At 41.8% G+C, this 17,399-nt stretch overlaps 1 protein-coding gene across 1 annotated transcript in view; it reads right to left on the bottom strand.

Annotated features, from left to right (window-relative positions):
• The window catches only part of RELN (reelin), a gene marked incomplete at its 5' end in the record, with an annotated part of 178,344 nt that overhangs the window by 41,588 nt on the left and 119,357 nt on the right, over positions 1-17,399 (bottom strand). Inside the window, 9 exons of the mRNA XM_009892163.1 lie at positions 2,613-2,842; positions 7,543-7,645; positions 7,728-7,899; positions 9,337-9,519; positions 12,124-12,208; positions 13,678-13,855; positions 13,951-14,091; positions 16,635-16,908; positions 17,141-17,329. Of these exons, the coding sequence (XP_009890465.1) occupies positions 2,613-2,842; positions 7,543-7,645; positions 7,728-7,899; positions 9,337-9,519; positions 12,124-12,208; positions 13,678-13,855; positions 13,951-14,091; positions 16,635-16,908; positions 17,141-17,329 (1,555 nt within the window). The remainder of the gene's footprint in view (positions 1-2,612; positions 2,843-7,542; positions 7,646-7,727; positions 7,900-9,336; positions 9,520-12,123; positions 12,209-13,677; positions 13,856-13,950; positions 14,092-16,634; positions 16,909-17,140; positions 17,330-17,399) is intronic.

The following is a 17,399-nucleotide window of genomic DNA, read 5'->3' as shown; positions in this document are numbered from 1 at the left end:
CTCATGCATCTTCATGTTGATGTTCAGCCCAAGTACTGACAGAAATAAAAATAACATTATTCATTAGTCGTAATACCAAAACTGAATGATGGACTTGAAAATAGGATTTGAAATCTATCCGCTCTTTTCTCCGTCGTTCGTGGGGAGAATGAATGGCCGTGGCCTGATGAATTTCCTCCCACTTTGGCGTACAGCGTCTGGGTCAGAGCGGGCCACTTTCACTCTCTCCCGGAGAGCAAAATCCTACTTCATGCTGCCACCCTGCCCCCAGGGAGACCACCTGTGGAGCAGGTGTGGTAGGATCTCACCCTCAGTTACACGGAAAGAAAACATGATCTGCCATGTTACCAGGTATTCAACTTGCTTTCAGGCAGTTTAATCTTAAACCAGACTGATATTGCAAGTTGTTAATTTAAACTATATTCTCCTTTGGGTGCTGTCCTGTCATTTTTAATTTGCCTCCTAAGTGCTGCTCACATCAATGCTGCATGTAAAGAGGAACCAATTGGGGAAGGAGGGAAAACAAGTTGAGATGGGGAAAAATACTTGAGAGACTAATTTTATTCCCAACTGAGAAAACGTTTTAAAGGTGGAAGGAAACCAGAAGAGTGAGAAGGGAAAAGCACTTAATTGCCTTGCACGTTTAATGTGTCTTGTTAGAGATATCTAAATGCAGCAGGTGAATCGATAGCACAGGTAGCTGGCAAGGTTTTTTTTGTCTTGATTTGCTAAAAAGGAATTTTTATGAGGGGATAGCTGATCAGTGGGGACACTACTAAGAGTTTTAAGAAAGACACCTGAGAACCAGAGTCCTGCTGGAAGTCAAAACCATTGATTTTAGTGTGCCTTGTGGGGAAGCACACAAGTGTGAGGCCGGAGGTGTTGTAAGCATCTCTTCAGAGGAGATCTCCACCCCGGGATTCGTTCCAGCCCTGAGGCACATCAGCTCCTTCTCTCAGGTTGGGGTGAAGCATGACTCATGTCTGAAGGAGAAAGTGAAATACGGCTCTTGCTGAAGATGGTAGGGTTTTCTTCACTGACTCAACAGGCCCAAGGCATTTCCTTCAGGATGTAACTGGAATACTAATTCTTAGTTACAGCTGTCTGCTGAGAATACGTATTAATTTCCAAAATAATGTATGTAGTAGAACTAACTGAAAATGTCTTCCTCTTCATTTAAATATAATCACTTGACACTTTGGGGATGAAAAGGCTGGGGGTTTTTAGCATTACACAAGGAGTCAGGTTTGGAGTTTTTTTCTTGTTATTCCAGTGGATTCTGGTGGAGAAAATCCCCCTTCAGCCCTCTGGACTAAGAATTCCATGGCACTGAATGGTCCATGGGAGCTGCTCTGGGCTACTGGGTTTGGCTGGCCATCAGCAATTGGCTTCTAGCCTGATGTGTTGGGGAAGGAAAAGGAGGGAAGGCAGGCAAACAGGACAGAAACACTCAGGAACAGAGGATGAAATAAAAATACCTGGAAGATTTAAATGAGTTGGGAGTCTGCATAGTCAAAATTTTCATTTGGAGTGTTGCATTGGTAGTTGTGTAAAGGCGGCTCAAATAATTCTTTTGTGCAAAAACAGAAGGACAAATGAGCTGCTGCAAGAGATAGTTACCTATTCCATGCCTGAAATGTTAACTGTCATAAACCAGAAAATTCAAGTTTAAAATTTAAACATTTTCTTAAATTATTAAACATCCAGGCTTTCCAAACTTATTTCTCATCACTTATATAGGTCTTTTCATACTTTCAGAGGGCCATATGGGGCCACTTATTTAGTGGAGGGCCCATTGCATGCAGTAGTTTCATAAATACTCAGTCTCATAGTTGCATAGACTCATAAAGGCTCTAGTTGCATAGCTCATTTTCATTCATATGGCTACAGTTTAATCCTTAATGATGCGATCTTTTACATAAACTGAGTTGATGCTAGAAGGCAGTTATCTCTGAAAAAGTAACCAATACTGTTTTATACTTTGAAAAGTTACTCATTATTATGCCTGCTAGCACATATTTTTCTGTGCTGTGTATCTGTCATCATCCAACCTGGCTTGTCCCTCAGACTTTAGGTTCCTGTGTGACTGCAGCAGATAATTTCTTAGAAGCAGGGAACTTTGCAGCTACAAGAGACCTCAAGTATTTAGGTAAGTCCAGTTCCTTGCGCTGAAGCAGAATCAAGTTTACACTAGCTCACATTTTACTGCATTTTGTAATGAATCTCAAATTTCATGCAAGAATATTCCTGACGAATGCAAATGACTAATGCACTATAGTAAAGAGCATTGAAGGAGCTTTAAAGATAGTCAGTTTTGCATTCATTTTACTATGCCAACCCACTTCCATTAAAATGTCACCAATCAGATATATGGATAAATAGGAAATTATCTGTGGTTATTCTACATTAGCATTAGGCACAACATATTTTTGGGAATCACTTGAACACTAATTGCCATTCAGGACAAAAACTGCAGAAAAACGGTCATCTGGTCTGCTCTAGTGCTGCAGTTCTTATGGACCGCTGTTGTTCTGGGAGAACGTTTTGTACGGAAAACAGAAACAAAACCAAGCCAACAAGCAGCTAGGCAGGAATAGGAGATGAACACTTACCCACAGAGGTGCAGTTTTCCGAAGTGAATGACCTCCCTTCTCCAGCCCTGGGTGGTGCCCGCATAGTAAGTGCTGCTTGGGTGATGCTCGGTGGAGCACAGGGAGCTGAGGCGGCTGCTGCTGCTGTAGCACAAGGGGAGCAGCAGGTGCCAGGTCGCCCCCAGATCTCGTGAGAACTCCAGCTTCACCGGGTCGGCGGAGGAGCTATCAGTGGTGCAGCCAATATTGATCTGAGGGCCAAGACATGAAATGCAGAAGATGACATAGAGCAGGCTGTGGGACACCTGATAGCTCTTCTGGGTAAAAAACTGGCTAGATGGCTGTGCCCAGAGAGTGGTGGTAAACAGAGTTAAATCCAGTTGGTGTCTGGTCACAAGCAGCGTCCCCCAGGGCTTGGTGCTAGGGCCAGTTCTCTTTAATATCTTTATCAATGATCTGGATGAGGCAGTCGAATGCACCCTCAGTAAGTTCACAGATGACACTAAGCTAGGCAGGCATGTTGATCTGCTTGAGGGTAGGATGGCCCTACAGAGGGATCTGGACAGGTTGGATCGATGGGCTGAGGCCAATGGTATGAGGTTGAACAAGGCCAAGTGCTGGGTCCTGCACTTGGGTCACAGCAACCCCATGCAGTGCTACAGGCTTGGGGAAGAGTGGCTGGAAAGCTGTCCGGCAGAAAAGGACCTGGGGGTGTTGGCGGACGGCTGGCTGAATATGAGCCAGCAGTGTGCCTAGGTGGCCAAGAAGGCCAACAGCATCCTAGCCTGTATCAAGAATAGTGCGATGAGCAGGACGAGGGAAGTGATCATCCCCCTGTACTCGGTACTGGTGACACCCCACCTTGAGTACTGTGTTCAGTTTTGGGCCCCTCCCTACAAGAAGGACATTGAGGTGTTGGAGTGTGTCCAGAGAAGGGCTACAAAGCTGGTGGGGGGTCTGGAGGACAAGCCTTATGAGGAACGAATGAGGGAACTGGGGTTGTTTAGCCTGGAGAAGAGGGGGCTGAGGGGACACCTTATCACCCTCTACAACTACCTGAAAGGAGGTTGTAGAGAGGTTGGGGCTGACCTCTTCTCCCTGGTGACAAGGGACAGGACGGAAGGAAATGGGTTCAAGTTATGTCAGGGGAGGTTTAGATTGGATATTAGGAAACATTTTTTCACTGAAAGGGTCATTAAACATTGAAATAGGCTGCCCAGGGAGGTGGTGGATTCTCCATCCCTGGAGGTATTTAAAAAAAGGGTAGATGTGGTACTTAGGGACGTGGTTTAGAGGTGGTTTTGTCAGGTTAGGTTGATGGTTGGACTTGATGATCTTAAAGGTCCCTTCCAACCTCAGCAATTCTGTAATTCTAAGATTCTATGAATCATCTTAGTGAGCCTCCCCCATTTGGTACAGTATTTATTTACCTCAGGAAAATGGTGATTTGGGAACTCATTTAACAACTGGGATGATGCACTTGGGACATGCACATGAACACAGACTCTTGCCCTCCCTCTCCATGGGCATATCGCACTCTGGCTTATCATATAATGAATGTAATACGAAATCCCCAACTACTTCTACTAAGAGAAAACCATAAAGTTAATTAGACAAACTCCCAAAGGAGAGCTGCTAATATTGCTAGAGCAAAAGCATCAGTTTTTGCAGTCTTCTGGCAGGTACTGAAGTAATCACAGCACAAAAAAAAAGTGCATTTTTAAACCCAGAAATATTAAAACAAAATGTGCAAACATTTTTTTTTAATTGCTGGGCTGCACTATGGTCCTCTTTTATGTTACACTTCAAAAAAAAAAAAAAAGAAAGAAAGCTTATGCCACAGAACCCTTCAGGGTATGTGCTGTATCACTTCAATATATGCTTCAGCTTTCATACTCCCTATCCTTTCGCTCACGCATAGTGGCAAAGCCGTAGGAGACAGCATTAAGAGAGTATCATAGATGGATTTGATTTAAATTTAATGTTACACCAAAACATGGTTTGGCAGTGTCAAACTTCTCAGGGTGTTCTTACGAGATTCCTAACATAGAGAACAGTAGAAAAGGCAGAAAAACTACATGAACAACATTTCTACTACTGAAAAAAAGTATAAAATGTTGTTTTGTACAGAATCTGAGACCTCTTAAGACATATTTTCTGCATGCCCTCAATGCAAATTAATCTGCTCTTCTTTCACACTGATATTAAGATGTTCTTTTAGTTTCAAATTGTTATAGAAGAAAAAGAATTATTTCGCTTGCAGGATGACTCTATCATACAAAATAAGATGTACTGTACTTATCATGCAATAAATTAAAACCCATTGCCAATGAAATACAAAGCCGGTACTAAAACTACGAAATATTTTGGGGTTTTTACATATATTTGTAGAGGAAATAGGTGTGTTTCTAACATGCTGTTCTTTAATGAAAGTCTATTTATTTTTAAAACCCAGTAATATTCAGAACCATACATGTTTATCTTCATCAATGACATCATAGACAGTGGGATCAAGCGCACCGTCAGCAAGTTTGTGGACGACACCAAGCTGAGTGGTGCGGTTGACACACCTGCGGGGTGGGATGCCATCCAGAGGGATCTGTTCAAGCTTGAGAAGTAGGTGCATGTGAACCTCATGAGGTTCAACAAGGCCAAGTGCAGTGTCCTGCACCTGGGTCAGGGCAACCCCTAGTATAAATATAGTCTGTGGGATGAAGGGATTGATAGCAGTCCTGCTGAGAAGGACTTGGGTGTACGGTGGGTGAAAAGCTGGATGTGAGCCAACAATGTGCGTTCGCAGCCCAGAAAGCCATCTGTATCCTCGGCTGCATCAAAAAAAGCATGGCCAGCAGGTCGAGGGAGGCGGTTCTGTCCCTCTGCTCCACTCTGGTGAATCCCCCCCTGGAGTACTGCATCCAGCTCTGGAGCCCTCAGCAGAAGAAAGACATGAACCTTTTGGAGTGGGTCCAAAGGAGGGCCACAAAGGTCATCAGAGGGCTGGAACACCTCTCCGATGAGGAAAGGCTGAGAGAGTTGTGGTTGATCAGCCTAGAGAAGAGAAGACTCTGGGGACACCTTATTGTGGCCTCTCAGTACTTAAAGGAGGCTTGTAAGAAAGACGGGGACAAACTTTGTAGCAGGCCCTGTTGTGATAGGACAAGGGGTAATGGTTTTAAACTAAAAGAGGGTAGATTCAGACTAGATATAAGGAAGACATCTTATACAATCAGGGTGGTGAAACACTGGAACAGGTTGCCCATAGAGGTTGTAGATGTCCCATCCCTGGAAACATTCAAGGTCACGTTGGACGGGGCTCTGAGCAACCTGATCTAGCTGAAGATGTCCCTGCTCATTGCAGGTGGGGTTAGACTAGATGACCTCTACAGGTTCCTTCCAACCAAAACTATTCTATGATTCTAGGAATGTTGAAAATGTATCCTACATTAAATTTCCTTCATCACTCTTCAGCGCACGAGTCTTTGTAGCATACTGCTCTGTAATAAAAATCTATTTCTTTCTAAAACCCAGCAATACTTAGAACTGTGCATGAATGCTGAAAATGTATCCTACATTGAATTTCCTTCATCACTCTTCAGCACACATGAGTCTCATCAACCTACATTTGACTAGAAGGGTTGCCTACTCATCTGGAAGCTTGGAGAGATGCTTGACCCAATATAGGTTTTGACTCTTGAGACACAGGGAGAAACTCTGCTGCATTATGCATAACTTCTTCATTTATACTAATGTCCTCAAAAACGTGAGCTGAAAACAATGTTCTTACCACATATGGAAGTAAGCATGTAGATTTTATGAGGTTAATGCTCTGAAGACTTATAAATATCTTAAAGTGACCTCAAGCATTTTTGTTCTACAGGCTGTAATCTATATTTTAAAACAGAAAATGGTTTGCGTTCAATAATTTATGAATTAGTTGCATGACAAACTGAAGTGTGCATGAGTACACAGCTAAACCTAGTTTTCTTGGAAAACCCTTAGTATCATTTTAGTAATGGTTTATAAATCAGTATCATTTGCTGTTTAATGCTACAGCATGCTACATCTTTGTTAAAAACAGCCTGGTAATTGTGGCATGGCAATTTACATGAAAGATTCTTCTACAATTTCTTAACGACAATATAATGACCCCTCCAAACTAATAGATACGAGGCTAAATGGTTACTCCCGTCAGTAAGTGCCCTAGCCAATACGCAGTTTAGATTTTAGGATAAACCAGAAACACAGTTTAGTTTAGACTATGTGTTGTCATTGGGGTGCCTGTTTCCACTGACTATAAGAAAAGCACAAAAAATATTCTCCTTATTCATGAGCTTTAGGTAACAGCCTAAGATGGGAGGAATTCAGGCCATCATGGGCAAAGAACAGCTTCCACCAGAGACTCTATGAAACTATGGGCAAAAGCAAAAGGAAAGCAGAGCCTTGGCTTGCTGAGAAAGTACAACCAGGGCAGTTTAGCCAGCAGGTAGGAAAAATTAATTCCTAGTGTCACGGATGAAGTTGTAGCTCTCCACTGGCTCAGCTCATGGAAATGCTGCACGCTGCTCCACCTCCACACTTATTCTGAGCAGGTTGTAAAGTGGCAGTCTGGGCCCTCATTATATTTTGCTCATCATCTTGTCTGCCAGCAGTGACTCTCCAACTTGTAGGACATGGACTTTAATGCTATCAGTCCAAGTACATAGGTGTGGACAAAGTAGTAATTTAGGTAAGAAAGTAGAAGACTTTGAGGCAGAAATTTCCCTTATCTGCGTATTAAAAGCTTCATGATACAACCACATGAGGGAAAGTAATATCAAAGCAATTACAGGGGAAATTAGACAGGATTCTCTACTTGGTGATCAGAACAGCTGGGCAAATACACCAAAGAGCAGAACCTGAAAGAACAGAACTCTATAAGCAAAATGGAAAATAATTTTCTGAGCACAAGTACCTCAAATTGGATTATAGTGTTTTCATTTACACTCAGGTCCCTTGTTGTAATGGAGTGTTCTCCAACTTCATTTGAAACAAATACCATAGCCGAATCTTCTTCCCTGTAAAAAAAGGAAAGGAATACTTTAGACTCAATTTATTACACAGTCATTTTTTTCTAATTTCTTGTGGAGAGATGCTTACGGAGCTCCTTTAGATGAATACGGGCAATAAAGCCCAATGTTTCCACCAGGATAGAAAAACCAGTTGTCCTCTTTGGGACCGAAGTCAAATGTATCCAAAAGGATCATGGGATTCTTTAGGTTATTTCCATCAATAATGAAATCATCAATAATCCAGATTTCTTCTTTTTTGCCTACAAAAAAAAGGGGAACATTCCTATTAAGACCTAATACTACTATTATTAGAGAGTAGCCAGTATTTATGGATTACATTGAGAAAAGGGTGCTAAAAGCATGGCTTCACTATTTTCATTTTCCATGGAAATGGAAGATGAAAAATTTTCATTTTCCATGAAAGTAGTCTCCATACTGCTCTGTAGTCTGACCCTACAGAATTAACTTTTATTTCTCTAAAATTCACAGAAGTCACAGCATACCAAAGAGTGAGAAACCTGTGTTGAACAAGTATCTTCTGTTTAAATCACGTTTACTTGAAAAGTCTAGCATCAATGTCTTCTTTAATTAAGAATCATCTAAATGAGCAGTTGCTGTAGAGCCCAAGCAGCCTGAAAGGATGACACATAGCAGCCTGTGTTTGCCTAGCAAGAGCTTTTTGAGATAAAAGGAAATTCTGAGTGACCTTCTGTCCAATGGATTATGAATTTAAATGTGTTGCAAAATTGGTGCTTTCAAACTGGAGAGGAAGGATTAGATTGCCAGATCTTTTGTGTTACTTTTTTTTTTCATCTATCTAAAAGCCTTCGTGTTGATCAGAGAAAAGGCTTCTTTTAAATGAAATTGCTACTTAAGGATAATGCCTGCAAGAAAAGTTTAGTTAACTGTTTTAGGCAGGACCCATCAGAAGAATGAACTGGAACTGGATGCTTAGTACCACATTTGAATTTGCTTTTTTTTTTATACTAAAAAGAGATGCACTAGGCATTTGCCTGTGTGGAATAAATCTTTGCTGTATCACTGTGTCTAAATGATCGCTGGAATTCTTTAAAGCCCTTAATGTCAGCTCCTGCTAAGAGACGTAGAGACGTGCTCAGAGCAACTGAGAGCAGAGAACTTTCTTCAGCTGGCACATCTCCTGTAATCAGGAGAAGTGAGCTGCGTTCCTCTTGTGGTTTTCTACAGTCCTTTACAATTTAATCAAAAGATTAACTGCTTACTACATACTCTTCCTAAATGGGGTTTTAATGCCTAGTTAATTCTGAGCAAGGTAGGCTTAGTTATCATTTACACTTGGGACTTTTTTGTATAATTGGAGCACTGTAATGGGGCCTCAGAGTAAGCTAGAATCAAGTCCATTAAAACTAATGAGGAGAACCTCAGTGAACTTAACTTCATGGGTGTTGCTTGATCTCCCAGTCCCACCTGGACCAAAACTGATAGTTTTCTGCACACAGTCAAGGGGTATTAGGTTAAGATCCTTTCACTTTAAAGCATACAGCAGCTTTCTAAGAACAGTAAACATAATCCTGTAATAATTTTAATTGAAAAACTTGAAGTATAAGGAAACAAGATTTATGAGTCTCTATTCTTGTTGAGTTCAAAACTTTAGCCTTTTACACATGCTGAGCTGTGCACGTGTGGACTTGGGAGTACCGTGGGTGTCTCTTCCTTACCGTTGTTGTAAGGTTGCCAGAGCCTGAACCGTGTCGCATTGCTTTGGGCTGCGTAGGGCAGAGGAACGTTAATAAAGAGGACATCCGTAGTCTGTGTGAAGTAAAACTCATCTATCAGGTGCCAAGTGATGCCACCATTGACAGAATATTGCAGCAGGATGGAATGAGACCTCTCAGGGGTGCCTGAAGCAGAGAGGATATGCATTTACGTTTATTATAATCTCGTTTTAAAAAGCACTAGCTCAACAACATGTCTTCAAGTGTAAATACAATTAAGTTACTTTGACATCTATTACAGAGTATGGGCTTGCTTTAACAACTTAAGCTGTTGAGAGGTTATATGCGTATTATACAGATACATCTTCCTGTGCTTTCCCTTGCTTGTCTGTCTAATGAATGCTAATGAATTAGGGGCTAAATTTACATTGATGTTCATTATATGTACGGTCACAGTTAATTTACTTAAATGAGAAGCTCTCTCAGTGTTATAATTTTTTAGATTAGACCAAACCAGCTCCTTCTAGCACAAGCATTTTTCAGTAATTCAGTATTTATTTGCTTGTTGTTCCCAGGTACTAGACATTACCATCACCATCTGTAGCACCCACAGATAAAGACACACTCCTTATCCTTACAAATTTATAGTCCATGGCTCTGAATGCAGACACTGATATGAGCATATTCATGGCCAGAAATCATATAATGGATGTAAAGCGCTGAGGATCTTTATTAGCATGTTTTAACAACAACAAAGCAATATTCTGTGCTTTAAGCTGGGATGAAAAATCAGCGGTGAAACTGAGAGTAAAATTCACATTTTCTGACTACAAGTTTCTCCTTTTTTTACTTTAAGTTTTAAGGGGTCAACAAAGGCTCTATACAGCCCTGTGTATTAACACATGCTGACGAGAGCCCAGCACGTCCACTTGATGCTGGTTACCCTGCACAAGCTCAGTCCCCAGTGTATGTTTGGCCCGGGCCTGACTTGTGGACCAGGAACATCAGCATCTGAGTGACAGTATCTCTGAGCTGAGTTCTCACGCAGACAAATTTACACTCTCCATTCCCTTCATAGTGTGGCACAGTGATGGCACATCCCCAAAAACTCAGTCTGAGGGCAGCGGGAAAGGACTAAGGGACAGTTTCTTCACCCCTGCCTCACTGTGTGGTACCATGCAAGTTTATCTCATGTTCTGTCCTTAAATTAACCAGTTTTGCTGAAGCCAAAGTGCCTGATGTGCACGCTCCTGCTCTACTCTGCTCCAGCGCAAAGTCTCTCTTCAACCACCACATGTGGAACAGAGCAGGGAGGAGACATTAGCAGTCAGGAGCTGATTTCAGATTGTCTGTGGCAATTAACAGCAAAACCCACACTCCTCTTAACGCTTACAGCTGAGATGTGCCCAGCTATATTGATTTGCATTCAACATTATGGAGCTTGTTGGGACTAAGTCTGGGATCCAGGCCTAGGCCTAGCAAGCCATATAGATTTAATGAGAAAAGATTTCCCCTGGAGTTTCACTGCTTTGCCTTTGTGGGTCAAGTATCAAAATACACCCTTGAGCCTTTGGCTCTTCCTGCCTTTTAGAATTGTATTTTTTAATATTTTAGCAAGGAGCATATGTAGAAATATTTCCAAGGCGTAGCTTTGTAAAAGAAGTTTTCACAAAGATTTGGCTTTTAAACATGAAGTATTAGGCATGTTATTGTTTTGGGGCATGTTATGTTTTTGGCTGCTATTGTTTCTCTCTTTTCCATAAAGTACTTAAACAACAGTAACAAATAGCCAAATACATACAATAAATGATATGACTGAAGGGAATCAAACATAATTCAGAAAGACCTACATTTTTTTACTTGCCCATACAGAGATTTGGCTAAGATATTTATTTAGGAAGACAGAGGTGGTTCAAAACTATTTTGTGCTGTCTGGTGGCAAATGGCAAGTCAGTTAGGGTCCAGTCCCACAGTGCTGAGTTTCCTGCAGAAGCTATGAACGTTTTCCACCAAAGGGAGAGGGTTTTTTTGCATGTTGAGAGTTCAGCCTTGAAGCATCGGTTCTACAAGCAAGGCTGGGAAAAACTTCTGAGACTGCGTGGGAGTGACTCAAACATTCAGCCAGGTTAATGCTTCTCCACCGTGTCACTTCTGATTGGGATAAAATTATTTTGCAAGGCCAGAGATGGCACGGCTTGGAGCAGGGTGAGACTGAATCATTGGCTTGAATGTGCTCATACTAGAGACGCTGTCTAAAGCTTGTTACACCAACTTGTAAACTTGGCTTGCAAAGTCTGACTATTCTTCATACACAATTAAATAGAATCATGGGGATTTAGTCCTCTCTATGATACCTACTAGGAACCTAAATGATAAGAGTTTTTAATGCAGTGGACTGAACCTTGAAAATGAAAAACTCTGTATCTGCTCTTTAAGCAATCTACCATAGGCACCATTTTAGGACTTTAAAAACTGAAAATTTCATTTTCCCCCAACATACTGCAAAATCTCTAAAACACTTGAGCTATTTTGTTTCTTTTCTGCTCAAGGACTGTACTAGCTGTGCTAGTTTTAAGTAAACCACAGATTACTCTTTTACTGCACAGAAAGCCATGTAGGCTGGTAGCAAGGTAGGGATGATGCAGAATCTCAAACAAGTTCCCATATTATCTACCGTAAACTGATGATCAAGTACACTGAAGCTGAAAATGTAAATCCATATTCTTTTCTGTGATACTACAATATATGAATAAAGCTACAGAAGTGATAAGAAATCAACAGTGATCTTACCTTTGGCAAGAAATTTAAATGAAAACTGGATGTACACGGTATTAGTGCAATCTAGATCTCTTGAAACAAGCATTCTCAGTCCTTCCTGCAAATACATAATATATAGCATGAATCTTAGTTTCCATTATTGAAGATGCTCTGCAGCTCACTATTGTCTGGATGTTGACTGTTACTGACTACTGGTGGCAGTGAGAGAGGTAGTTCTCTGTCCCACACTGTCTCTCAGACAGAAAATGGGGACGGTGATAGCCTTGGCAAAGTGAGCCATAGTAATGGAAAGGGCTAGATATGGGTTTGTGTCACGACCAGAGGCAGAGCTACGTGGTCAGGTACAGACACAAGTACAGCTCATTCAGTTGATGCTCTGAACCACTGGGATGTGATCTGATCTGTGAGCACAGACCTTGAGTCCAAGCTAGTATACTCATTTTTTTGGCAAGTTGTATAGTAGCCAAGCACCCTAATTTCCAGGCAGGACGAATCCTCTCTAGGAGCGATTTTTCTGTGCCTCAAAAAATATTTTGTACAAATAACCTTTTCTCGGGCAACTTCTTGACTTAGAGCTGTATGGAAAGGGAGCAGACAGGAAACCTCATAGTGACCCCTAAGGTCCTGTCCATCTCTACAGATGAGCTCAATGTTGTGTGGATCCTGGGGCCAGAGCTGGTCACCGTTCTGCAGAGATCCAGCAAGCCACCTCTCAGAGCTTCCCTCTTTCTCAGACCCCTTCCCCCAGGGGAACAACCTGCAGGAACAATCAATTCAAGTTTTAGACAATTCACATCCTGTGATTTGTAATTTAGGTGATCTAAAGAGGTTGAACTGGAGTCAAGGTTTTGCAAAGAACTGTTTCTAAAGAAGTCATTCCTACACCCAGAGTTATTAAAATTTGCTCTTTTGGGGCACCTGAATTCACAGTATCAAATAAATACTTCGGTGCGAGCTTGGAATTTATGTGCTTATGTGAACAAAAGTCTATCTATTTATGTGTTTTGTTGAAGAACTGAGAAGTTCAGAAAATAAGATATTTCCTGGCCTTTTTTTAGCCTGCAATTAACAACAACAAAAAATCCTTAAAGAGCTAGAAAACTTAAAAACAATAGAACTAAATAAAACACAGGCTAACTACATAAACATTGATTTCATAGACTACAGTGCTGACTAATTTGTATTATTCAAAATGCTCAAAAGCCAATCAGGGGATTTCAAGACAAAACCATCATTGATTGTAATGTGTTCCATATTTCCAAACCCCTCACTTGGCCTCAAGAATCTCAGCCACAGTTTCATTCTTTTCCGTCAACGGTTAAGGAGGAATTTATACCACAAATGAAAGTAATAGCCAACAAACAGATGAAACCCATTTGTTCAGAAAAAACAACTTAGACAAACATGGTGCATATTTAGGGCAAAAAACCACAATAAAAATAAAAATGTCAAATTCTAGCCTCCAGACTTTGACATAAACATATGGGGGGAAACAACAACAAAAATATTTTCTGTTTTTAACTTTGCTGGTTTTTATTATTTTTTTCAATGTAAGTAATCTCTGACCCCTTTAAAAATGAGAGCTGTTCCCGACTTGATGGTGTCACCATTCAGGTTTCCCCTCTCAGCACCGTAGACCTCAGGCCAAAGGTCTGGATGCAAGTTACCATTGAAATCATCCTTCAGGACAGACGGCAGAGGAATGACAGGGACACAGTACGGACCACCAAAGCCTCTGTCACACCTAGCAACAAATTGGGAGGAAAAGGTGTTATCCATCTGGCCTAGATAAAGCCCAACATCCTTTCTATGAAGCATGTTAAGCAGGTTGCTACTTACACACAATGACCTGCGTCACAGATGCCGTGGCCTGAGCACATCCAGGGACACCCTGTAGCCAGGACCACGTTATCAATAGCCCAAGAATCAACACCGGAAGCATAGCTGTACTGAATCCATCTGAACCGCGTTCTGGGAGAGCTAGAAAAAACAGAGTGAATGTATTTCAGATGTCAAAATATCTGCTCCACGAAGTGCTAGATAATAATTAAAGAAAATCCTATAGACTTCAGGAGAATCACAGAATCACACAATCACACAGAATCTTCAGAGTTGGAAGGGACCTCTAGAGATCATCTAGTCCAACTCCCTTGCTAAAGCAGGATTGCCTAGAGCACATTACTCAGGACTGCATCCAGGCGGGTCTTGAAAATCTCCAGAGAAGGGAACTCCACAACCTCCCTGGGCAGCCTGTGCCAGCGCTCTGTCACCCTAACCGTAAAGAAGTTTTTCCGTGTATTTGAATGGAACTTCTTATGTTCCAACTTGTGCCCATTGCCCTCATCCTGTCACTGGGAACCACTGAAAAGGGTCTGGCTCCATCCTCCTTCAACCCACCCTTTAGATATTTGTATGCCATAATAAGGTCTCCCCTCAGCCTTCTCTTCTCCAGGCTAAAGAGTCCCAGCTCTCTCAGCCTTTCCTCATAAGGAAGATGCTCCAATCCCTCAGTCATCTTAGTTGCCCTCTGCTGGACTTGCTCCAGCAGTTCCCTGTCCCACTTGAACTGGGGAGCCCAAACCTGGACAATTCCAGTTGTGTCCTCACCAGTGCAGAGTAGAGGGGGAGAATGACCTCCCTCGACCTACTGGCCACACTTTTCCCTATGTAGCCCAGGATTCCATTGGCCTTTTTGGTGACAAGGGCACATTGCTGGCTCATGGATAATTTACTGTCTACCAGGACCCCCAGATCCCTCTCCTCAGAACTACTTCCCAGCAGGTCCACCCCTAACCTATGCTGGTGCTTAGCATTCTTCCTCCCCAGGTGCAGGACCTTGCACTTGCTTTTGTTGAACCTCATTAGGTTCTTCTCTGCCCAGCTCTCCAGCCTGTCCAGGTCACGCTGGATGGCAGCGCGGCCCTCTGGAGTGTCAGCCACCCCTCCCAGTTTGGTATCATCAGCAAACTTGCTGAGGATACACTCTGTCCCCTCATCCAGGTCATTAATGAATATGTTAAACAAAATTGGACCAAGTATTGACCCCTGGGGGACACCACTGGTTACAGGCCTCCAACTAGACTCTGTGCCACTGATCACAACCCCCTGAGTTCTGTAACACAGCCAGCTCTGAATCCCCCTTGCTGTCACCTCATCTAGCCCACACTTCCTCAGCTTCCTGATGAGGATGTTATGGGAGACAGAGAAGAAAAGCATATTAGTAAGCACGACACCCTGTATTTAGAAAAGATTCATATTCCAGCTGAAACTGGAAGTTTCGATTTCTCAGGGTAGTTTTTAGGCAAAATTACAGCAGACTCTAAAGGAAAGTGCTCAAAGTAACAACCAAGGAAGTTGACATTGCTGCGACTCTTCCTGGTCACCGAAGTAGTTGAGCAGAAACTATTAGATACATTAGCATTCAACAGCTCCATGTGTTGCTAGCAGAGTTGAGACAATATAATTACTTCAGTAAACTAAGAAGTAATAAAAGTTCATTTATACTAAGTGTTGTGTAAAGAAAAAACAATGATTACATATATTTGTATATATATGTATACCAGTGTATGGCTATATATGTACACACATGCACATGCATACACACTGCTGTAATTGCTGACTGCCTTGTTATCCTCAGATGAGGAAAGTATTTTGGAGAAAAAATCTGTCAAGATGGTATGGGTTAGATCATCTTGTATTTGTTCAGGCAGGAAAGCTGTAGAGCTGATCCTGGAAGAAGGCACAGAGAATTGCCCTCAGACTGACAGGATCGAGATATCATTATGTTTGTGAAGAATATTCTTTGGAAGAAGATGCATGATCCTCTGGAGCGAACTACAGAATTAGAAACCAAGATGTGAACCCCAGTCTCAGTTCATTTACTGTGTGTCCAGTTTTACCACCATATTTTCTGGGTGATGAAATTTACAGAGGTAATGTGTAGAGTGCTTTGAAGAATTACAGAACTATCCAGAATAATGGTAACAGACAATGATAATATTGCTTATTTCTAAACTACAGTGTGGTTTTATTCAGGGAGACCGATGCCAGTGTATCTGCCACTTCCATTTATGACAATGGGATATCACTGGGAGGCAGGCAGAACTCTCCTCGCGGTCAAAAGGGTGGAGGTGGCACGTACACTAACATGCGTTTTGACTTGCTGAATGCCATGACTAACATGCCTAAATGTTGGATGACAACTTATATGCAATGACAGAAAATACTTCTATATGAAAAGATGGGTAAATGTTAGAAAAGCTTGGTTTAGCACTCCTGTTCTTGCTGTCATAGATTATAGGCAAGACTTAAGAATTCACTCATCCAAAGCTGTTGCTTCCTTAAGTTCCTGCAGTTCACGTTATATCTGATGAAATATTTTGAAGTGAAATTTAAAATTCCTATGGCGTGACAACACATATTTAATAATTTAAAAGACATGCAGAAAATTCCCAAGCTGGGGGACGTTTGCTCAAATTAAATCAGCAAAATCTATATCAAACAGCCAGAAGAACAGCGCTCACTTAGTTGCGGGTGGAAGGTAGACCGTAATTCTCTTCCAGTTTTGGAATCTTTCTGAAGTGTAGATGGAGCTCTCGGTGTAGTGCTGACAGCCAATGGTTGGAGGGACGCACTCCTCTGTCACCAGGCGCCAGTCTCTCCCGTTGTTTAAAGAATACTGCAGGTGAATGCTATGGGAATTGCTGTATGGCTTGCTGCAACCCATGCTCAGCTCAAACTGCAAGAAAGTGGAGGCTGATACATGGAAGTCCCAAGTCTCAGCATAACGAGGTTTTCCTAGGAAAAGAGAAGAAACGAAAGAAAGAAAAAATGTACCTTATGCATATGCTTTCAGTACTGTCATTCAAATTTGTTTTCTGTATTTTTACCTTCTTTTTTTCAGCCTTCTCTTCCCCACAGATTACTATACACTTGAGTCTGCATATACCTCCCATCTTGTAAAAACTTGACCCATACATAATTTATAAAATAGGTGCATACAAATGTAGCAATGTTTGCTGACACATACCAATGTTTTCACTGAACATCAGAGCTGTATCCATAGACAGGCAGTCGATGTCTACTTGACCTCCTTGTATTCTGTACCAGCTTGCTTGTAAATCCACAGTTCCATCAAATTTATCCTGGAAGCCAGTCTGAGAGCTGTCATTCATCCCTATAAGGACATCATCCAAAGCCCACTGAGCTGAATGCTTCCCTAGAAAAATCAGAACAGGCAGGTTAGTGGATGCCTGTTAGTTATTTTTTATGCTCACATCCTGCATTCA

This window comes from Charadrius vociferus, unplaced genomic scaffold (assembly GCF_000708025.1).
Source record: "Charadrius vociferus isolate BGI_N301 unplaced genomic scaffold, ASM70802v2 scaffold1319, whole genome shotgun sequence".
NCBI classification, from domain to species: Eukaryota; Metazoa; Chordata; class Aves; order Charadriiformes; family Charadriidae; genus Charadrius; species Charadrius vociferus.
This window is presented reverse-complemented; position numbering and strand designations above follow the sequence as displayed.